The 24,726-nt window shown below is 37.4% G+C and overlaps 1 protein-coding gene across 1 annotated transcript; it reads left to right on the top strand.

Moving 5' to 3' along the window:
• Window positions 1-20,890: 20,890 nt before the first annotated feature.
• On the top strand, window positions 20,891-24,481 carry LOC143568420 (putative polygalacturonase At3g15720). Its single transcript, XM_077054581.1, has 9 exons — window positions 20,891-21,380; window positions 21,489-21,626; window positions 23,058-23,214; window positions 23,301-23,326; window positions 23,412-23,619; window positions 23,711-23,792; window positions 23,883-23,991; window positions 24,058-24,186; window positions 24,263-24,481. The coding sequence occupies exons 1-9, from the start codon at window positions 21,273-21,275 to the stop codon at window positions 24,479-24,481; spliced, it is 1,176 nt and encodes a 391-aa protein (XP_076910696.1). The 5' UTR covers window positions 20,891-21,272.
• The last annotated feature ends 245 nt before the right edge of the window (window positions 24,482-24,726 follow it).

Below are 24,726 nucleotides of genomic sequence, written 5' to 3' on the forward strand. Positions count from 1 at the left end.
TAAGAGATTACCAAAGTGATACTAGAGGATTCGGAGGATTCGGAGGAATGGTATCATCAGCCGGAGATGGAGCCCTAAATCAACAGCATGATTGTGCCGCTCTCTCAGGTAACGGGTTTGAGAAACCCATCTCAACCCCCCTTATTTGTAGTTATAATTTTATAGACCATATAGTTTTGCAATTGTTAGAAGTCCCCCCTGAAGAACTTATTACTTCTAAAACCCCCTCTAAAATATCCAATATTTTAGACACATGCCATAATTTTAAAACTAGTAACACAAAAGCCCCCGAGGATTCTGTTTTTGACAAAAATAGAACAAATAAAATTACGGGGGAAATCAATATGGCCGAAACATGTACAAAAATTAGTAAATCGTGGATATTTGATTGCGGTGCTACTGACACCATGACTTTCGATCCCTCCGACATAATTTCAAAATCTAAACCGAAAATTAATCATATTAAAACCGCTAATGGGGGGTGGTTCCGGTAAAAGGAGGAGAAACTATTGAAATATCGCCCACATTAAAACTTTCAAATTGCCTTTACGTTCCTTCCTTGTCACATAAATTATTATCCATTAGTCATGTGACAAAGGAATTAAATTGCACAGTTTTAATGCACCCGACCTTCTGTATCTTACAAGATATCAGGACGGGAGCGATTATTGGACGTGGTACTGAACACCATGGATTGTACTATGTGGAAGAAGTGACTCATCATGGTACTGTGATGTTAGCCCATGGAATAATAAATAGAGAAGCTTGGTTATGGCACAGAAGATTAGGACATCCGTCTATTGGTTATTTGCATATTTTATTTCCAAAACTTTTTCCTATTAATGACAAATTAAATTGTGAAACTTGTGCCTTGGCCAAAAGTCATAGACATACTTTTAAACCGACCAACACAAGAGTCAATTCCCCGTTTTCACTTATCCATTCTGACGTATGGGGTCCAGCAAAAATTATGGGAGGACAAAACTTTCGTTACTTTGTTCTATTCGTTGATGATTGTACTCGTATGACATGGATTTATTTTTTAAAACAAAAATCTAAAGTTTTTGATAAATTTACTATGTTTTATAGCATGATACAAACCCAATTCAAAATGAATATCCAAGTTCTTCGGTCTGATAATAGGGGAGAATTCGTAAACGATTTTATGAAACAATTTTGCCAAACAAAAGGAATTATCCACCAAACATCTTGCTCCCACACTCCCGAACAAAACGGCACCGCCAAGCGAAAAAACCGTATTTTACTAGAAATAACCCGGGCTCTTCTGATCGAGTCCCAAGTTCCAAAATCTTTCTGGCCCGAAGCTCTTGCTACCGCTACGTATCTCATCAACAGACTTCCAACAAAGGCCCTTAACCTAAAAACCCCTCTTCAAGCCCTTTCAGAATTCACCAAATTATCACCACCCCTTACACTTCAACCAAATATATTCGGGTGTTCGGTTTTTGTTCACATACCCAAAATCAATCGAAGCAAACTTGACCCATGTGATGAAAAATGTGTTTTTATAGGCTATGGGATCAACCAAATGGGGGTATCGATGCTATAGCCCAACAAAACGTCATATATACACTACTATGAACTGTGACTTTCTTGAAACAGAGCTCTTTTATACCTCCCAAGACAGTGGTGAGGGGGAGAGAGAGCATGACACCCTGAGTTGGTTACAGTGGGTTCCAAAGTGGGCCTCATCATCTGAAGAAATTAATCATGGTACCCCAGATGAGTCACATACCTCACATCAATCAAGTGAGCCTTCAATCAGTGTTCCAGACCCAAATGCTCCCGAACATACTTCTGGTGTAAGTAATTCTCAAATACCTGAAAATATAACTCATGATAATATTGATGTATCTGATATTCATGAAATAGAAGAAGAACAAATAGTGCAAGAAATCGTGCAAAACGAACAAGCAAATATTGATATATCTAACATTCATGAAGTAGAAAAAGAACAAATAGTGCAGGAAACGGTGCAGAAGTAACAAAAATCTATACAAGAAAAAACAAGAGGAGAAGAAATGGGTTAGAAATATGTCCTCCCACCAAGAGCCAACAGAGGAATGCCTGTGAAAAGATATTCCCCAGAGAAGCCAAAGCCTTTAACGCTTCCTTATATGCCGAAGCAAATCTATCTAAAGAAGCCAAAGCCTTTAACATAGCCGAAGATACCCTATGGCAAACATAGCCGAAGCAAATCTATCTAAAGAAGCCAAAGCCTTTAACGCTTCCTTATATGCTGAACAAATTCCAAACTCTGTAGAGCAAGCCTTAAAATCAAAGAACTGGAAGGATGCAATGGAGACAGAGATGAAGGCATTGATAAAAAAATGATACATGGGAAACATGTAACCGTCCACTAGGGAAGAAACCAGTAGGATGTCGATGGGTCTTCACTATTAAACAAAAACCAGACGGAACCATTGAGAGATACAAAGCACGACTGGTGGCTAAAGGCTATACCCAAACGTATGGAATTGACTACCAAAAAACTTTTTCTCCGGTAGCCAAAATTGACACCATCAGGGTCCTATTTTCGTTCGCTGCCAATAAAGGATGGCCTCTTCATCAATTTGATGTTAAGAATGCATTCCTTCATGGAGAATTAAAAGAAGAAGTCTATATGGAAGCTTCACCAGGGATCACAAAAAATTTTAAAGCAAAGGAAGTATATCGTTTAAAAGAACTATTTACGGGCTTAAACAATCTCCAAGAGCTTGGTTCGGCAGATTCACTTTAGCAATGAAGGGATATGGCTTTCGACAAAGCAATTTTGATCACACACTCTTCCTGAAAAATAGAGGTAACCTTGTAACTTGTTTAATCATATATGTTGATGACATGATTATTACAGGGAACGATAAAGAAGAAATGAAGAAATTGAAGGCGAGCCTATTTTCAGAATTTGAAATGAAGGACCTAGGAAGACTAAAATACTTTCATGGAATTGAAGTACTAAGGTCAATAAGGGGTATCTTTATATGCCAGAAAAAATATATCCTCGACCTCTTAGCTGAGACAGGAATGATCGACTGCAGGCCGGCTGACACACCAATCATTGTTAATCATAAACTCCATATGAAAGAAGGAGGAGAACTGGTAGACAAAGGAAGATACCAACGATTGGTAGGAAAATTGATATATCTCTCACACACTCGACCAGACATTGCATATGATGTAGGGGTAGTTAGTAAATTTATGCACCAACCCCAAGTCACCCACATGGAAGCAGTATGGAGAATTATTAGACATCTCAAAGGAACAATAGGTCATGGGGTTCTCTTTCCACCAAACAAACACCTAAAGATCCAACTATACACTGATGCAGATTGGGTAGGGGACAAAAACGATGGAAGATCAACATCGGGATACTTCACACAAGTGGGTGGAAATCTAGTTACATGGAGAAGCAAAAAAACAGAAAGTAGTAGCACTATCTAGTGCCGAAGCAGAATTCAGAGGGATTGCACGGGGCGTGGCAGAAGTTTTGTGGATACGTAAACTTATGACTGAAATTGGCTTTCCCCAAACTGAAGCTAGTAGGATTATGTGCGACAACAAAGCTGCAATCCAAATCTCAAAAAATCCGGTTCAACACGATCGAACAAAGCATATTGAGGTTGATAGGAACATCATCAAAGAAAAACTTGAAGCATGAATTATAGAACTACCTTTCATCCGATCAGAAGACCAATTAGCAGATATATTAACCAAAGCCGTCAACGGAAGAATATTCAGCGAGTGTCTTGGCAAGTTAAGCATCGGAGACCCCACTACTCAACTTGAGGGGGAGTGTTAGAAAAATAATAAAACAAACATGTTAGAGATCATTATTCACATCCTCTACCTATTTAGTGACTCTAAATATGCAAAGATCACAAGTCAACTTTGGACCATTGGAGTGCTAAAATCAAGGATTTCCTTTCCTTTTTATTTCAATTTTCCTTTGTAAAAGAACAAGAGTTTTAAGTATTTAAGAATTAGTTTTTCTTCTCTGTAGACATAATACAATCAATAAAAGTTTATTCAGATTTCCATTCTTTGACAAGATGTTTCATCCGAGAGTGGAACACGGGATTCGCAGAGTAGTGGGTGGCACTTAAATTGTCACAGTAGATTGTTGGAGTGACATTTGAATGGTACCCAAGTTCAGATAATAGGGACATTAACCACTTGACTTCGGTAGAGGAACGAGCAATAGTGGCTTAATGTTTTGAGCTCCATGAGATTGGGTTGGAACCAAGATAGGTGACATAACCTGTTGTGCTTCGGTAAGTGACCTTGTTACCCGCCCAGTCGGCATCGGTGAAGGCGTGAAGGTTTAGTGGGGAATCATGACGTATAAGTAGTCCGTGAGTCATGGTGCCTTGTAAATATCTCAGTAACCATTTAAGAGCTGCCCAATGTAAATTCGTGGGAGAGTGCATGAACTGTGATAGTTTGTTGACCGTGAATGCAACGTCGGGACGTGTTAAAGATAGTCATTGTAAGGCCTCAACGAATGCTCGGTAATCGGTCGGTGATGAAAGTAAGGTGCCATCAGTTTTGGCCAGGGGAGTAGAAGTGGACATCGGGGTGGAGGCTGTCTTGCAATCGCTCATGTTAGCTCTTGTGAGGAGGTCATGGATACATTTAGTTTGGGATAGGAAGATACCATTTGGGTGAGGTATGACCTCAACACCGAGAAAGTAAGAAAGATTACCTAAATCCTTGAGAGAAAACCGAGAGGCAAGTAAGGATATGAACTTGTTGAGGAGAGATGAATCGGGTCCAGTGATAATAATATCATCGACGTATACAAGAACATATATAGGAGAGGAAGTAGAATGGTTCACAAATAGTGAAGGATCAGATATGGTTGGTGTGAAAGGAACTAAAAGAAGATATGACTTAAGCTTGTCGTACCAAGCTCAGAATGCTTGGCGTAAGCCATAAATAGCCTTGTTGAGTTTACATACATGGTTCGGAAAAGAAGAGTCGACAAAACCCGGGTGTTGAGACATGTAGACAGCCTTAGTTAGTGTTCCTTGTAGAAAAGCATTATTGATGTCGAGTTGTCTAAGACACCATTTTTGACTGGTAGCAAGAGACAGAATAAGGCGAAGAGTGGCAGGTTTGATTACGGGACTGAAAGTCTCCACATAATCTATACCGGGCCTTTGATGAAACCCTTTTGCAACACAGCGAGCTTTGAGCTGATCAACGGAACCATCGGGTTTAAATTTTGTTCGAAATACCCATTTGCAACCAACAAGATTTGGAGCGGTTTCGGGTGGAACAAGAGACCATGTATGGTTATGTTGTAAAGCATCATATTCTTGTTGCATTGCTTTACGCCAAGAAGGTTGTTTAAAAGCTTGAGTGATGTTTGTTGGTTCGACAATGGGTAAAGGTGTGGCAGTGTATAAACGTATATTTGGATTATGATATTTGGGATTGGGTTTTAGTTGCCTAACTGAATGTGTAGGAGGTTGATTATTAGGAGCTGGTGTTTGAGTGCTAATAATAGGAGATGTAGATGAATCAATAGGTGAAGTGAGAGAATCTGAGAGAATGTGGTCTGATGAGGGATTATTATTATTTGTGGCTTGGTTTAAAGGTGGTGTTTGTGATAAGGGGGGGTGGCTGTTGTGCATGTATATGTGTATCATTATTGGAAAAGGCCAAGTTGGAGCTAGTGGTAGATAGAGTTTGGTTATTTTGTAGGTTTAAAATGAGGAAAGTGATAGGTAGCCATGTATCGGGATTTGGAGTTGCAGGGGTAGGAGCTTTTGTTAGTGATTCATAAGGAAATATATTTTCAACAAAATGAACGTGTCGGGAGGTATAAACATGGTTTGTGAGAGGGTCAAGAAGATGATATGCACTCAGTGAGGCGGAGTAGCCAACAAAAATGCAAGGTTTTGATTTTGGTTGGAGTTTGTGACGTGTATAGGGTTTTAACCATGGATAAGAAAGACAACCGAAGCTGCGCAATTTGTCTTAGTTTGGAGATTTTTGAAAAAGAATAGAATATGGGGAATTATTGTGAAGAGTAGTGGTTGGTAGACGATTGATAAGGTAGGTTGCAGTTGTAAAAGCAAAAGGCCAAAATTTAAGAGACATTTTGGCATGAGATAAAAGTGTAAGACCCGTTTCCACGATGTGACGATGTCGTCTTTCTGCATAACCATTATGCTCGGGTGTGTGAGGTGGGGAAGTAAGGTGAGATATGCCACAAGTAGCAAGGTGGGAAGATAGTTTAATGTATTCACCACCGTTATCGGAAAAGAGAGTTTTAATTTTTGAATTAAAATAATTCTCAACAAGAGTTTGGAAACGAATGAAGGTGGCTAGAGAATCAGATTTTCAATTTAGGGGGTATATCCAAATATATTTGGTAAAATGATCGTCAAATATGATGCAGTATTTGAAACCGTCAAAATATGGATGGGAGATGACCATACATCAGAAAATAATATTTGTAAAGGTGCATTAGAGGTAATTGAGGAATTATAAAATGGGAGTTTGTGGCTTTTATTAATGCAACATGAATCACAAGAACTTTGACAATTAGAAGTAGAAATAAAAGGAGATAAAATTTGCATGACTTTGGAATGTGGATGCCCGAGGCGATGGTGCCAAAGGCTTCATTTATTTGTCTGCAAGTGAAAAACTTGAGGAGATATCATAGGACGAAGCTCGTAAATCCCATAACTACTTGTTCCCTGAAGGAGAGGGAGGCCGGATTGGTAATCCTTGATAACAAAATTATTTGAAAAAACTGAATTAATATGTTGTTATCAATAGATAAACGCGAAATAGAAACAATGTTGCGAGATATAGATGGGACGCAAAGGACGTTATTGAGTTTGAACGCAACATTAGAAAAGTAAAGATTAATAGAGCCAACATGAGTAATAGTGAGCGACAAACCATCACCAATGACAAGTTCCTCGGTACCTTCATATGGGGTGTGTAGAGATAAGGCACTGAGGTCGTTTGTGACGTGGTGAGAAGCACCGCTATTAAACATCCAAGGGTTTGAGATGTTGTTTGCTACGCCCATCATATTTGCTTGTGGTTTGATGTTGGAGGTGTGACGGTGTGTAGGTAAGGTGATTTGTTGATGAGCCTTTTTAAAGGCATAACAATTGGTGAAAGAATGCCCTTTAACAAAAGAAAACTGACATTTACCCAAGTAATGTTTGTTTGGGGCTACTGTTATAGGTGTTTGTAGTAGACCAAAAGTGTTGTTATGGGTGGTGTACATGGTATGTTTTATGGTGGTCGGAGGTTGGATAGTGGGAGATAGGCCGTAAGAAGAAAGTGGTTGTGCTAAGGTTGGAGGGATCAAAGGGAGAGAATTAGGGGATAGGATCGTGGGTGTGGCGTGATACCATATAAAGATTTGAATTACATTACGTTTTCTAATTTACAAAGTTATATAAATACAAGGAGAATGCTAGAGTTTAGGAACTAAATTACAACTTAACATGGAAACAATCACGGTGTGATATTATACTAAAAATATGCACAATTCAAATTTCAAATGTTATGTTTTCTGGCTTGACTTCCCGCTATTGGATATAGGTTCAATAGGAGCTAGTGAAGGTTCCCTGGATGGATCGCACGAGATATCTCGGTCTACTCAGGTGCGGAATCCCTGCGTAGATCGTTACGAGTATAGAACACGAATCACACGAACACACGAAACGAACACACGTTATATATTATAACTCAAACACGTGATGTAATATCACTGTTACAGACTCTCGTCCTCACGTTACAATGAACTTGAACAACTGACACGAACTTAAACAACGATTACAAACCAAGCCGTAACCTAGGACTATTTATACACGACAACTTCGCCTGGCATGTTCAGGCGAAGTTGTCCATAACTTCGCTTGACTAACAAGTTCGCCTGTTAAGCGAACTTGTCAGTAACTTCGCTTAAACATACAAAACATAATTAAACATTACAGACTCGATTACAGACACTAGACTATGAACTACTGACATTATGCACCAACAGACTCCCCCTTGGCAGTAGCTTCATATCTTGATCTTTAAGCACTTGTCTTGTAATCTTCAATCTTGTATCTTCACGCATGCACTCCTTTTCTAACACAAACTGACACAACTCTTTGATACTTCCTCGCTTCTTCCTTCCAAGCAGGAATATAAAAGATTTTCTTCTCATTAAGCACCTTCAGATCAGCTTGCGATAAGTTTACCAAATGCATCGGATCGTAAACTCTTAGGAGCTCCTGTTCATCCTCGTCTTCCATCACCGCCTCTGCTGTCTCACAATCCACATACCACCACTTTAGGTCTTTAAGCACATCCTTGGGCATTAGCTTCATCGGTACTTCTTTCAGGCACCGGATCGGTTTATACTTCATGACCATCCAAGGTTTTCCATCAGCTCTCATACCTCTATCCTTGTCTTCAACAAGTTTTCCCTTCTGTGGTTTCAACAGCTCAAACTTCTTCTCTTTTATACTCTCTCTCCATACAATTTTCTCAATGACTCTAGCCATATTATCGTCATTTCGATTGATTAACCCCAATCTGGCTAAGTCTTTCACTTTACATTCCGGCAGTGTATTCAACGACCTTAACATTCTTTTAAAATACTGAACGCCGTCATACCGTTTAATCACAAAGAGCTTCAACTGCTCATCATAGATCCAGCAAATAATCCCTTTCTTCGCTTCAGCATAGCCTTTAATATTGTAACTCTTCTTAAACATTGTAGGGACCGCTGGTTTCTTCGTTTTGACGAACCACTGAGCATAGCTTTCCTTCCACCTAGGCTGCTCTTCCCATTCAGTCTCATCGATTACTGTCTCATTAACCATATCTGCTTTCTCCACACCTGGAATGTCATGCTCCACATTCTCTTCAACTATTTCACCTTCTTCAACATCTTCTTCAATCACAATCTGAGCTCCAATCTTCTCAATCTCCTCAATTGGCAGCACATCATCATCAAACAACACATCATCACTAAACATATCATCATCTAATTCTTTCAAAGCATCAATCACATCATCTCCCATTCCTTCATCATCAACCATCACCACCTCATCACCACCAGAACTGCCAGCCGCACCTGCAGACTCCCCCTGAGCTGTGGAAGTCCCAAGAGCTTGAGTAGTTCTTGGCAACTCACCACCTGCACCTTTCGATGCATTGGGATCATCGTCTCTGTCATTCCTTTTCTTTGTCCTTAACTCGTCGCCTTTACAACTTGTCTCCCCCTGAGATGCCAAGAACTCCTTCATAGCATCTATAATTCTCCCATGTTCAACCAGGAGGGACGACTGTAATTGATTTTCTGTTACTAGGCGCTGAATAGCCTGGGCCTGGATAAAGTTTATCCTCGATTGCTCTGCCACGACCCGCTCAAGTGCAGCTATTCTCTCCGAGTCTGAGAGGGTTGCATTGAAATCGAACCTCATGTGAGATGTGTCTTGAGAATACTGAGGTGGGATTTCACATGTAACCGGGACATCAGAAGTAGTTGTGGACGTAACCGCAGGTGGTATTGTGACCGACAACCCTGCAGTTGCAACGACTGTCGACTCAACAAATTGTGCAACAACCTCCGACGGAGTAAGCGTTGGAGGTGGTAATGACACAATCTCCGGAGTCGTCAGCTGGATAGTAGTGATTGGGATGCCAAAAGCTGATGATGTAGCCACCACGGGAACATCCGCGGCGCTTAAACCTGTGACCTGTAGTGATGTAGGAACAATCGACATACCTGACAGTGCGGGCGGAGCGAAACGTACAACTCTTGAAGTCTCTCCAGCTCCCATACCTGCACCTGTCCTTTCCCGTCTTGAACGTCTAATCAACTTGTGAATATCCTCTTCTTCTTCTGACTCGCTATCATCAACTGTCCTCTTTCTCTTCCCAAATGTTCTCTCTTGAGTCACCAACATCCTTCTCGCCTCATCCATAACATCATCAAGATCTGAGTCAGCCACCGTCGTAGCTGCTCTAGTAATACGCACAGTCGAGACACGTTCAACTGGGATCTGAACGTTCTCCTCTGGATCCACCCGATCCATATCGAAGAATCCTTGACCTCCGAATTCTGCATCAAGGTCCACTTCCTCCTCCGGTGACACAACAGGAGCAGCAGATATAGCTTGAGATGCTCCTGCCTGTTGTGGTGCCGGGTCTCTGAACTCATCCCCACGAGCTGGCACATACCCCGGGTTTATTAAGTACCCAAAGAGTGGAGTATGCCTTGGACGCAGTTCAGGCTTGCTCCTCGCACTGGATGTTCGGCATTGAGCGAAGATACGTTTGCTCACACTCTCCACGTATCGTATTGGACGTCGTTGAGGCAACGTGGGAGCAACATGATTCAAGATCATCTGAATGAATCTTGGATACATGATGAACCTCTTACGGGCCATCGCTCTTCTCTGTCTATCGATCTCGTAAAAGACCATCTGACTAAAGCTATAACGTTTGTTATAAGTCAGAGCAGTCATTGCTAACTGCATGGTCGCACCCATACCATCAGTGCCCGCCTTCCTCCCAGACATGCAGACAATCATTACGTGCATGAGGAAGCGCCACTGATCAAGTAGGAAACCCTTCCTCCGTTGTGTATCGCCCAATGGACCAGAATAGCCCATTCGTAGAAATGCTCCATCGCGGAACGGAGCAACAAACTCTGTAGGGTCATCCCTAGTCTCCTCTCCAAAACGTAAAGCCACCCGTATTTGTTCAGAAGAGAACTGAACTTCTTGATTGTTGACGGTTGCTCGCATAACTGGGGGCTCAACGCGGCAATCGTATTCCACTGTCTGCCAAAAATCCTCAATATTGGGTAAGGAAATCGGCAGAGTCGTAGTGATTGCGTGGAATATCCTCGAGCGAAGGAGGAATGTGATTATCTCGCGGTAATCCTCCACACCACTCGCTTCCGGATCTAAGGTGATGAACATGTTGTGACCTGGGAAGAATTGCCTCTGATTATCTCCTCCGTCATCTCCTCCAGCACCTCCAGCACCGGAAACAGCAGCCATATCTGCAACAAACGAACCAAGTTAGATAAACGTTAAGGCATAACACAAGTTCGCTTGTTACCATGAGCGAAGTTGTGATAAAATCTGTACAGGCGAAGTTAAAGTTGGGGCGAAGTTGGGAACAACTTCGCTTCATCTTTAAGTTCGTCTGATAAATGATAAGTTAAAAAAAGGTCCAGGCGAAGTTAATGTTAACTTCGCCTCAACACAACATCGCCTCAGGCGAAGTTTAGACTCAGGCGAAGTTACGGATAACTTCGCCCAAACCTTAAGTTCGCCTGAATCTGAAACGACAACAGTATGCAGAATCTAAGTCGGAAAATCTGATGTTTCGGTCAATTTTGACGATTGAGGAGCCTAAAACACATGATATTAAGAGTATCTGGACGATCGTTTTGTTCATGACCACGTAAAAACAAGTTTTGACAATCCGGTAATAAAGGTCGATCGACCGAGGTCACGAAACAAGTCGAAACGACCTCAGATTAACATCAATGAACATTGATTATACGATATGATGACCCAACAAACCTATAAATCTGTTTGAAATCGAAGAAAGATAGCAAAGATGAATCGACAGATAACTTCGCGAAGTTATCGAGAAGTTCGCTTAGGGTTTTGCAGGCAAGTTCGCTGAATTTGAAAAATATGAACAGTTTGACCTTTGAAAATCCTTATATAGGGACGATGTTATACAGGCGAAGTTACGGTTAACTTCGCCTAGGCGAAGTTATTCACAAGTTCGCCTGTTTAACAATTTCGCCTATATTTACAAAATCAGACCTTATAATTTGAACATTTTTCAATTAACTTTTAAAACTTCCCTTTAAGAATTAAATGACACGATCAAGTCCAAGTAACCATTTATAAAAGCATACAACTACATAAAAAGAAAACTTTTAACAATTAAAGTATAAGGGATCAAATTTCAGTCTCGATAGGGACTACTACGTTTTAGAAAAGATCCGAACAGGAATCATACTAATTACGTGACTGTCACATAGATCCGTGTTTAGCTGTATTATGACATAAAGAAACAGGTTGTAAGCAGGTAAATAACTTAAGATGGTTTTCATCGTTTCTGTGATACGAGTTAGGTTCAATTATGCCTCAAAATTTAAGTGGGCAACAACTCAGAAATTATGATGCCTCCTATCTATTCTCAAAGCGTATTTGGCTTTCCCCAAGTCACCCCGAATTGACCTCGACCCATAGTGTCTGATTAAGTTTGTAAGTACTCTTCATCTGGTTCCCGTTCTCTTGACATTTTCAGCTATAGAATGTTTCAATGACTTATGATAATTTTTTTTTTTTTTTTATGATAAACATTTACATAGACTTCAGAGTAGTAAACAACTGCAAGTCCCGAATCTGGATCACTGCAGTTGCTTTGATACCAATTGAAGGTTCCCTGGATGGATCGCATGAGATATCTCGGTCTACTCAGGTGCGGAATCCCTGCGTAGATCGTTACGAGTATAGAACACGAATCACACGAACACACGAAACGAACAAACGTTATATATTATAACTCAAACACGTGATGTAATATCACTGTTACAGACTCTCGTCCTCACGTTACAATGAACTTGAACAAATGACACGAACTTAAACAACGATTACAAACCAAGGCGTAACCTAGGACTATTTATACACGACAACTTCGCCTGGCATGTTCAGGCGAAGTTGTCCATAACTTGTCTTGACTAACAAGTTCGCCTGTTAAGCGAACTTGTCAGTAACTTCGCTTAAACATACAAAACATAATTAAACATTACAGACTCGATTACAGACACTAGACTATGAACTACTGACATTATGCACCAACAGCTAGTGTTTAAGGTTTCGATCTTTTCTACTGGTTCGATTATTCATCAACGCTTTCGTATGTATTCTGGGTCAGCCTTGACGTGAACCGTCTGCAATCTACGGTGGTTCAAATTTGGTTTTTAATCGATTTACTCACCTCCTTCCATTAGGGTTGTAGTCTTTTTCCTGCGATGGTTTGATTTCGGCGTTGGTGTAACAACTCGGATCTTTTGATAATAAGCAAATACCAAATTACCCGACCCGTTTCGTTTTTCGGGAAATTTTAATCAATGAAATGTCACGTTTATCGAGTTACTTAATTATTTTAATATTAATGTTTACCATTTTAATATATATGTATATAACTTTCAAGATGTTACTATTTCACCCCTAAACTAAACTTTAACCCTTTATTGTTTTCACTTTGAAACTTCAGGGACTAATTTGCAAATATAATATAATAATATATAATCATATTATAATCCAATAACCCATCTTCCTTTACCCAAGATCCATAACCCGAACCCGTATTTGAACCCAACCCGTGTACCTGTTTTTATTTATTGCACCTTAGTCTTCGGCCTAATCATGGAATTGATTATTTTGAATCGTTTATACGCGTATTTCGACTCCCACCGACGTTCATAATTATGTTAACTTGACCTATCGCATCCGTAATTCTTGTTTTCTTAGCCGACTCAACCCGTTTCTGGTTATACATGTAATGGAGTAAATTAATTCAATTAAAACTACGTACACCATCCTTAACCTATCGCGATCAAAAGCCCTAACACTAATTGTCCTACATCATGTCCAGAAGCTACTGTTCGTCCGTATCTAAGGTCGTCAGGTTCCGTTCGTAGTTCACCATCAATTCATAACGAAAACAGGAATACTTGACGATATATCCCGAATGATTTACTTTCTCACATCATCCTCATTTATATTTCGTTCATCCGATCAGGTGAGTAATCACTCCCCCTTTTACTTATTTTTAACCTTTTTGGGGACATACGCGTATCGTATCATATTTATCTATTATCTAGTATTCAAAATCGCAACTGTTTAATCCTAGTGTGTAAGTTTATGCCTACCTTGCTATTTGCCTACTTGCTTTATTTGAACCGCATTCGGAGGGTCCAACATATTCTCAGTCTAGTATGATCATACGACTGTCGTAGTGGCCGGCGTCCGACGCATTGACAATGGTTTCACCGACATCTTATTTTTGGTAACCAATGCCCATTCGCATGGCAATGGTTTAGCCCTTTCTTTATGGTTGATTGTTTGTGTATGTGCTATGGTTTAACTGCTTATCTCACAAGAACAGTTTGCATCATTCTTTATTTACTATATATTATTACTGTTGTGTCTCAAACTGGTGATTTACTCACTCAACATGTGTTGTTGACAAAAATATATTTTATACGCATTTGCAGGTTATCAGCTTGGTTGTTTAGCAAGATAGAGATCACGTAGAGATGCCTTTTAGGATACAAATAATTAATCATTGTTGTAGTTTCTTTATATTTGATGTACTTAACTATAATTGTTTCATTTAAATAAATTAAATAGATATTGTCATTTATTAATCTTGCTTGATAGTAACCTTTGAAAAGCTGTGAACAATCAGTTCGCCCCGGCATTTCCGCCGTAGGTTGGGGTGTGACAGTTGGTGCTTCGGTTTCGATGATAATTGCTATAGCCCAGGGGAAATGTCATCCTTTTTTCTTTACAACTTTGTGTTTTAGCGGGGTTTTGACTAATTGTTCCTCCGGATTTCAATAGTTGGGTCAAATTTCACTTGACTGATTTTTAAAATTTAAGATTCTGGCTCCCGACACGGAACTAGTGGTGCCGCCAAGCTTTGTTGGTTCTGATATTTATGCATACAAAACCATGGAAGTTGTTTTTTTAACTACTTGTTCGTGTTATGTAATACATTGAACTTCAGTTTTATACCCTCAAAATGTTTGTGTTAACTACTTAGAAGTTGCTTGATAAAATGTCTAAATGAGATCTAGTTTCATGATAGATAAAGTTTCAGTCAAGTTACATCTGGCGACGACAATGGCTATGGGTCGTTTATCTCAATTTTGAAAGGTAATCTTGATCATTTTTACTTTATTCGTCTTCGGTTTTGCCCAAAATATCTATTTTGAGGTTCCGTATGCAGTGTTTAAAATTCCTATATATTTGGTTTTGAATAATGACGCTGGCCTGCATTTTTTATCCAATATATATCTCCACTTTTCATCCATAGACTCACATATTACTTCGAGAGAGATAAAAGTCTGGTCGTAATTTTGTTTCTCGCACCATCATCGTTAGCCACTTACTCAATCCTAAATAAGGTATCAAAACATTTGGGTGGTGGATCTATAGTTCTAGATTGACGGTTTTAACTTCACTAACTTATTTAATTAATCATTTAACTATATTTATCTATAATCCTTACAAATAATGACATGGATTAAATTCTGAATACATAAATGCGATTTCCATTGGATGACAAATAATTCCCTGATAGAATCTGAAGTTAAGTCCGCTAGAGATGACTATGGGTAGTAGTGACTCAGCTAAGGATGGCTGACATTTCACACATAAACTATATCCCCCCCTTGAAATTTCTAACCAAAGTACTTCCTAACAATTTATTTATTTATGTCGATCTTTTACAGAAAACTTTAATGAGAATGACATTTTCAAACTTTAAAAACAGTTCGAGGTTGCAAAAATACAGGCAATTACATATGTTGGAGGTGCGAATATTGTATGTGAAGGTGAGTTCTTGGTGGGTATGGGTAGTAGTTAGTGACTCATGGTTCGCTAGATTAATTAAATGTTGCATATATTCTTGTTTTTGTTTTTCTTTGTTGAGTTTTTGATTAATTGTAATCCTCCAAATAGAACCATTTGGCTTTAATGAGAGTGTTCCCTTTTTGTACATTGATTTTTAGATTTATTATTATGTTGTTTTTTTGTTTAATTCCATAGGAGGATAGATCGATGGACAGGTTTGGTACTCTGGTAATGGGCTGGGTCAAAATATGTTCATGTTGAAATGGGACATGTAATAGTACAAGTCTAAATTAGGTGCCTTAGGCTGTCTTGACTAAGGTGTAAATGTGCAGAGTCAATCCGAGCCGAATGTGATGCAATGTGGGGCTATAAGGTTGGTATGTAAAGCTTTATTTAGGCATTAAACATGAAACTGCGTTAGGTAACTCTTATTGACACCCAGCCGCAATGCTGCGGGTCAACCAACTAGTTAATACATGATATCAAGCTGTTTAAAAGAAGAAAGATAAAACTATCAAAGACACAAGTCAAATGGGTAACAAGGAAACTACACTCCCAGGGCACATGTGAGTAATTACTCTTGCGTGAGAGACATTGTTGTTACGTTGTGTAATACGCGTTAACATGTGTTGGATTGGAATGGTATGGGTATGGGTGGGGGTGGGTTTACAAATTTAGGTGTAGTATTTGGTATGCAGGAATGACACGGGTAATGGAATGAGACATTGAGAGGGATTGCAAATGGATAAAGAGATACGTTGTCATAAGTCAATGCATGGCCAAAATCTATGCTGCCATGTACAGACGTATGGTCCTTTTTGGGTGTCTGACCCTTTTGGGTGTATGTTTAACCGTGATGCATGATACGGAAATGCCTTTTTGGCTTGTCCGAATTTGTACAATTGTGTATGTTCATGAATGATGACGATCATTTGAGTGAAGAGGTCACGACCTCGTATGAGATATGGGTGTAGATCTAGTCAACTAAAACCTTTTGACTTGTAATGTAAATTCAAAGTATGTTATTAATGAAGGTTTATATTCTCGCCATGACTGATACGAACGTTACACAAGCTCGTATTTACTTAGTAACGCTGACTTTTACTATGGTCGTCAGGTTAATTAAGCGCAAGTAAGATACAACATCCCAATATTTATGAGCACGACTTGCATTAGAGCAAGGGCTTCTTCGTAGCTGAAGACCGGCTCCTGAACATTTATGTTTATGTTATGTTTGCAGACAATCATATTGTGTTAAGAGTTATGTACCTTATTGGTACAAGATGTTGTTAAATAAGTATTACAATATTTTTTTAAATTAGTATGATGGTCATTTAAAAACGTTAATATATATTTTTAACACTAGGTGAAATAACATTACTGTTAGTCTGGATGAGCAATATGAATTGTGAAACAAATATGTAATTTCTGAAATCAAACGGGTTAAAATTGGCTGACTAACTGTAACGATTCCGGCAAATTCAGGTATACCCTAGCCGGAATATACTATTTACGTGTTATTCAATACTGAATATATGAATTATAATGTGTTTATACGAGTATATAAGATTCACAGTAAGAATTATACTCGAATATACAGCTAGTCGTATTGAAATTACGATTAATCGATGAACGGCTATTGAAACCCGAATGAATCGGGAATTACATTATAGACGAAATATATAATGTTTAGTGATGTTTACGAAGTATTAAAGCTTCGGGATAAGTGAATTATAGCACAGAAAAATGATTTCGATTTATTAGTACGTCGGTACGATAAACGAAACCTTTAACATCAAACCAAGCAAGAGACGATCGATCAAGCCGAAAAAGATGCACAATTACCGACAATATGATGTGTTGAGTCAACAAATGTCATGGTTTAAGTTTTTAAAGTCTTTAAATCGGTTTTATATAAATTTAAATTTTAAGCCGAAAAACGACCGTTTTAGCCTCGTTTTAAGCCGAATTAAACGTTTAACTGAAAAACGAACTGAACCACATTATCTACAACATTATCCGGATTACACAATCCAAGTTTGTGGCCAAGAATGAAGATGTGGGTCCCACCCCACCCTCCATTATGGACCGATCGGTCCTATGCATCCACATTACACGTTCATTTTTCTTTTTTCAACATCTCAACTCTCCAAATCCTCTCAACCCTTTTACACATCCATCCTAAATTCAACTTTTTAAGCAAGAATCACAAGGTATAAACTTGTTGTCATGGTTTAATCTTGGTTTTTAATTCCAAATCTTGAGAAAATGAGGTTTCAAATGAAAAATGGGTGAAAACCCGAGATGAAACCGATTCTTGGAGGATCAAGTGATGTATACAAGTTATACAAAGGATCTTGGTCCAAGAAAGTAGTTAAAAGAGTCAAAAACGAATTTTTACGGTCAAAATCTTTGTTTTGATGTTTTAATCGAAACCATGAAAGAAATGGCTTGATTGTGGGTATAACTTGCTTGGTGTGGTGTTTTTGTGCTTGTAGGTGTTGTATCTAGTGGCTAGCAAAGGCTAGAAACCAAGATCTTTGCGATCTAACGCTAGAAAACACAAGGTAGTTCGGTTTTCGTATGATTTAGATAATTTGGACAGATTGTGATAGACCTAGAGTTGGGTCACGAAATTTCACAGAGATGATCTACACATGAAAATATGAGATCTGTGAATTTTTGGTAATTTTTGGATAAAGGATGAATATTTGGTGAATTTAATGCTCGGTTTTGGCCAAAAATGGTGAAAAATAGCTACACATCATGAAAAATTCTGGAAATTTAAGATAAGCTTTTTATAACATATAAAAGTCACACACAAAATTTCAGGTTCATTGGAGAAGTCTAAGTAGGCTTTTCGGTAAAATGAGTTCTAGGGATTTCTAGCTCGGTTTTGGTAAAAATGGCATGAAAAATGAGTTTTTGGTTCTGGAAAAATTACAGGGAACTATGTGGGTGACAAGGGTCATCCCAGAAAAATTTGGGATTTTTCGAAGGTCGTTTGGTATTTTCGACATATTTGGTGTTTAAATGACGTTTAAAAATGGTTAAATAAATTTTAGATATAAAAATTAATTCTGGAAAAATTTTATAAAATTCCTTACTGTCAAAATATGGTTTGTACAAAATTTCAAGGTCCGAGACTAAACGGATATTTATTTGTGCTAAATGGAACTTAAAAACAAACTTTTAAAGCTTAAAACGAGTAAACCGGCGAAGTTCGCCTAAGCGAGCTGACTGGTGTTTGAAAACCTTAAAAATGGATGATTTTTATGAAACTAAGTTAATCAAGTAAAAATAAATCATCCGAAAATAATTCGGATGATTTGGGTAATTTTACCCGACTTAACCGTTTCCGGTGTATTAAAGGCGGAAACGGGCCCCGCGGCCAAACGAGGTGTCTAACCGAGCTCTAATTTCACAACTTTAATGAAAATATCAATAATAACTATTTTCGGGTCGTATGTGGTCAAACTCATTTTTTTTGAAAACATAAAGACGGATAACCGTGCTAGGCACGTAAAACGAGAAAACAAATTAACGGTAGTTTTGACTAAAGAACTCTAAGTGATATCACAATCTAAGTCCTGAAACGTATTTCGGGGTTAACATTGTCCCCGGATCGTGTACGGTACTGGGTTAGCAGTGTCCCCAGACGTACCGGTTAACACGAATTTAAGTTATATTGATAGAAATTGTGTAGTAACGATTTGGGGATCGTATTACAGATCTGTACCAGTAGCCGTGCACCGTAGTACATCTTTGCTCACAAGAAGGTGAGTTTTCACGAGCCCCTTTTACTGAACTGTTTTAAATATTTTCCCGGGGCGGAAAGCATGTTTTTATCAAAGTGTTTAAGTACATGCTGATCGCATGGAAATGAACGTATTTATATAATGTTTATTGTACGGGAATCGTAAGGTAATGAATTAAGATGGTAATTGTCTGAGTTGCTAACAGTGTAAGGCCCGAAATAGTGTTCTGGGGTAACCGAGTTCCCAGAGGTTATTAAATGTGTTCTGGGGTAACCGAGTTCCCAGAGGTTATTAAATGTGTTTCTGGGGTAACAGAGTTCCCAGAGGTTATTAAATGTGTTTCTGGGGTTGTCTGAGTTGCTAACAGTGTAAGGCCCGAAACAGTGTTCTGGGGTAACCGAGTTCCCAGAGGTTATTAAATGTGTTCTGGGGTAACAGAGTTCCCAGAGGTTATTAAATGTGTTTCTGGGGTAACAGAGTTCCCAGAGGTTATTGGAAGTATTCTGGGGTAACAGAGTTCCCGGAGGTTAATCGATATGTTTTGGGATTAACAGAGTTCTCACTTGTGGGCTCAGCATAATTACATCGCTTATTTATGATTATTATAATGATTTGTTATGGTTTGTTTAAATTAGTGAAACTCACCAACTATTCGTAGTTGACCCGTTTTCTTTACATGCTTTCTAGGTACACTCAAATTGGAATGATGATATGTGTTCGATGCTGTGTGCTATTTTGTGGAAGTCTAGAGATCTATATTTTGCATTAAATATGTTAATGTACTATCGGTAACACTTATGTGATAACGCTTAGATGGTTATGAAATTCAGAACAATGTAATACGTTTAAATTAATGTAGTGGTGTTTTCTTTATAAACAATGCTGTTGATATCAGATGTGTCTGTTGCATCCCGTGTACGTTTCCGCTGCGGTTACGGGGTGTTACACTAACACACTGCAAGAAAGTTATCTGTTCACACCTTTTATAAAAGATATCCATTTTCTATAAAAGATCATTTTTCATTTATAAAAAGTCCATTCAAATGTAAAACAAATTCTATGAAACCAAACTGATAACTTAGACTAACATTTTGCGGGAAGCACAAAATATATAACACCAAAACTCAAAACAAATAATAATAATAAAAAACTAAATTAAATTTGTCATAAATCTCTGTTTTTTTTCTCTTTTTAACAAGAAGTTTATTTAGACATAAATCTATGTTCTAACCAAAACCACCGTCAACACTAACAATTTGAACAACAAAACCATAACTAAACAAATTAATATGTAATGATAAACATGTAAAAATTTGATAACAATTCTATATCAACCTATAAAAATATTGGACTTATTACATGATACAAAAAATACATATACACAAATAATAGTCAAATTTGCATGGACACATATAAAACCTGAACTAAAATTGTCATAAATCTATGTTCTAACCAAAACCACCGTCAATACTAACAACTTGAACAACAAAACCATAAATTCTAAACAAATTAATACGTAAAGTTTTGTATCAACCTAAATATTCGACTCATTTCATGATACAAAAAAATAAAAATAAAAAAAATTGCATTTATTATTGATAGTTAAGAACAAAAATCTAAATCTCCATGAACATACACGTACACATGCATGCTCATGCACTTAATCTAATTATATTTTGTCACAATATAAATTGGAATTGGATGGAGGGGAAATTGCAATCAAACAACAGCAGAATAACCACGTACCTTCAGAATGGTAAGGAATTATATATATGACCAACACATGCATGATAGGAATTAAGCATGTTACATTTCCTAATTCTCCACTTTGCAGGGTTTCTTGATCATGGCAGTCTTCTTGAGCTTTTGTTACAGCCTAATGTACACGAATGCAGCCATTTTTGATGTCACCACTTATGGTGCAATAGGAGACGGTGACCCGGACGACACCAATGTAAGTTATGTAGCACGTCTATAAGTTAAATAAAAAGAGAATATTGTTGTTCAATAAAAAAAAGAGACCGGCTGGTTAAGTGTTTTCTAATTAGGTTTATGTTCACAGGCTTTCAGTCAAGTGTGGGATGATTTTTGTAGAGACGTGTCGCAAGACCCGACGTTGGTCATACCACCAACGAAGTCGTTTTTAGTAAGCCCAGTTTCATTCCGTGGTCCCTGTGTATCCTCGTCGATGTATATTCAGGTATAGAACACACATATATATCTATTTAATGTCACGTTTTCTTTTTGTCATTGTAAAGGCTGTTTTGGAAAAGAAGGCATGCATGAGCTCGTTAAATTTTAAGAAACATAATATCTTCTTTTATAACGGCATTTACTATTAAGAACTAACAAGAGCTATAAAAAAAATACCAGTTACATAACAAGGAGGAGATTTTTGTCCAACTAAGAGATCGTTCTTATTTAACATCTATTAAATATATACCGATCGTTCTTATTTTGCTTTGTACTCTTTTCCTTTATGAAAATTTGAAAGGGGATTTTTTCACGTCTTTGTTATTCTTTTTATTTTACCACTTCGAATAATAATATATATAAATAGGGTTTAGATCAAATACAAATAAAATTAACGTGCTAAACGTGAGAATCAAGTAAAGTAATTATATATACAAGTAGAGTTATGTAATTACTCTATGATAATTATATTACTCTATGATGTAATTACATAATTACTCAACTTGTATATATAATTACTCTACTTGATTCTCACGTTTAGCACGCTAATTTCATTTGTACGTTAACCTTCCCATATATATATATATATATGGTAAGGATCTTAAGAGAACCCTTTGCAAATTAAGAACTTTGATAACCAATTTGGACCACTAAAAACACATTTGAAAAAATTTTTAAAAAGTAAAAAAACTAAAATTCTTATATTTCATTCCGGTTTCATTAAAAAAATAAAAATAAAATAAAAAAACGTCGTATTACACACATATGTATAATTTTATTTAATCTTTATTTACGTAATATAGACATATGTACAATGTCATTTATCTTAAATTATACACATGTGTATAAAAAATCATGTAAATGTACATATATGTATATATTATACATATGTGTATATAATTTGGTTAAACCGAGTTTTTTTTATGAAACCGGGATGTTAAAATAAGAATTTTGGTGTTTTTACTTTTTTCAGTTTTGTGTTTTTTTATTTTATGATTTTTGTTATTTTTGGATTTTTTGTGGTCCAAAATGGTTCTCATGGTTCTCAATTTCAAAAAAGTTCTCTCATGATCCTGATCATATATATATATATGAAATTTTGATCTTTCTTAAATATCACATACATCCATTTTAGTTAAAAAAATCTCAAAAGTAATTAAAAAAGCTTTCTAAAAAAAGTTTATAGTTTTATTTTGAATAACATATATAATTAATTTCCACCTATTTTTTTTTAATGTAGAAAACCATATTAATGGTATATTATAACCGTGTACATTTTAGAAGGGAAATTAATACTAATTAACCTTAATTTCTCAATACATATAAAATTAATGCATCTCTTAAATTCTTTTTTTTTTTGGGTGTGTGTGAAAGAGAACTGAATTATGTATGATAAATTAACGTGACTAATGTTGTAATTGTTTGTTTTGATGAGTAGCTTTTGGGCAATATTGTTGCACCAAAGACAAAAGATAAATGGGTAGATTGCATGAAGAACAGGTTTTGGCTATATTTCACTTCCATTGGAGGACTCAACATCAACGGGCCTGGCCAAATCAATGGCGAGGGCTCAGTGTGGTGGGGAAACCGGGTTAGTTTTCTGAGTCTATGACAAAATATCAAACGTACAACATAAACAGCTAGCTTAATTATTATTTCAATTGTTCTTTTATGCAGCCAGAATTCAAAGAATGTGTGCGCCCAACGGTAAGATATATGCTCTCTACGTTAAAGATCGATTTTGGACATGAGTTGGAGTAAATAATTAACATGTAAATGCAAATCGTTTTAGGCTTTACATTTTAACGAGTGCGATAGCCTTCGGCTGAATGGCACAACTCATGTTGACAGCCCAAGCCTCCATATCAGCATTTGCGATAGCCAAGACGTAGATCTTGGAAATCTTCAAATATCAGCACCAGGAGACTCCCACAATACAGACGGGATCGACATCTCTTCTTCGTCACAAATAAATATCCACGACTCTAATATACAAACTGGTTTTTTACTTATATTTCTAATTACATCTTATATAACTATAATTTTTTCTATCTAGTGTAATGTTAATCCGTTCTGATACGATAAAAACAGGCGATGATTGTGTGGCTATTAATGGTGGTGTAAGCGATATCAATGTCACGAGGGTGTTCTGTGGACCGGGTCATGGCATAAGGTATGAAATGATCAATTGTTTTTTTAATGTTGGTTGTTATATTTACACAAATTTCCCTTCACTCAATCACTGATGTACGCGTTTCTGTAGTATCGGAAGCCTCGGTGAAAAATATGGTCATGACACAGTCGAAAACGTACGTGTGGAAAATTGTAACATCAGTGGAACCACAAATGGATTAAGAATCAAGACAGTACCGGTAAAGTTAAATAAAACTTTATAGATTTTTCCTATTGTTTTAAAAATCCTTACCATTTGGTTGTAGGGTGGAACGGGGTATGCTAGGGGGATCGTATTTCAGGACATTCATATGGAAAACGTAAAAAATCCAATCATAATTGATCAACATTACTGCGATCATCCTAAAAATTCTAATGATCGCTACCCAGCACCGGTAGGTATCTATGACTCATCTGTTCATTACTCCATTTTAACATATGAAACATGTATTCGCTTGGTTTCTTTTATAGCCAACAATGGACGCGGTACAAGTGAGTGGTGTGAAGTATATAAATATATACGGGTCTTCGATGTCAAAGCAAGCGATTGCATTTAATTGCAGTGGGAAGTTTGACTGTACTGAAATCTACACAAACCAAGTTGGAATCACTGGTGAAGATATTGTTTCTTATTGTGAAAATGCTCAAGGGGAGTTTGTTGATACCAACCCAAATGTTATGTGCAATTAGATTAATGTAACCAACACAGTTTGAGTTAATTAATAATAAAGTTGATATACACATTTATCAACTATGGAGTTTCATGTGTTCTTAGCTCCATTAAAGTAGCCACAATATAACAACTGCCAAACAAAATTCAACACTCATATGAAATCCATGAAATGAAGAAATAGGTGAAAATCACTTACATTTCTTTCTACCTTGTTACACCACTAAGAATTTTATATGTCTTAAAGACTTGACACTAATTTTTG

This window comes from Bidens hawaiensis, unplaced genomic scaffold (assembly GCF_021521415.1).
Source record: "Bidens hawaiensis isolate Kalapana, Puna unplaced genomic scaffold, B.hawaiensis_p1.1 tig00023987_1, whole genome shotgun sequence".
Taxonomy (NCBI): domain Eukaryota; kingdom Viridiplantae; phylum Streptophyta; class Magnoliopsida; order Asterales; family Asteraceae; genus Bidens; species Bidens hawaiensis.

Coding starts and splice junctions, on each gene's coding strand:
- LOC143568420 (XM_077054581.1), top strand. CDS start 21,273: ATGGCAGTCTTCTTGAGCTTTTGTTACAGCCTAATGTACACGAATGCA. Junction 23,793..23,882: donor GGACCGGGTCATGGCATAAG/GTATGAAATGAT, acceptor GCGTTTCTGTAG/TATCGGAAGCCTCGGTGAAA. Junction 23,992..24,057: donor TAAGAATCAAGACAGTACCG/GTAAAGTTAAAT, acceptor ATTTGGTTGTAG/GGTGGAACGGGGTATGCTAG.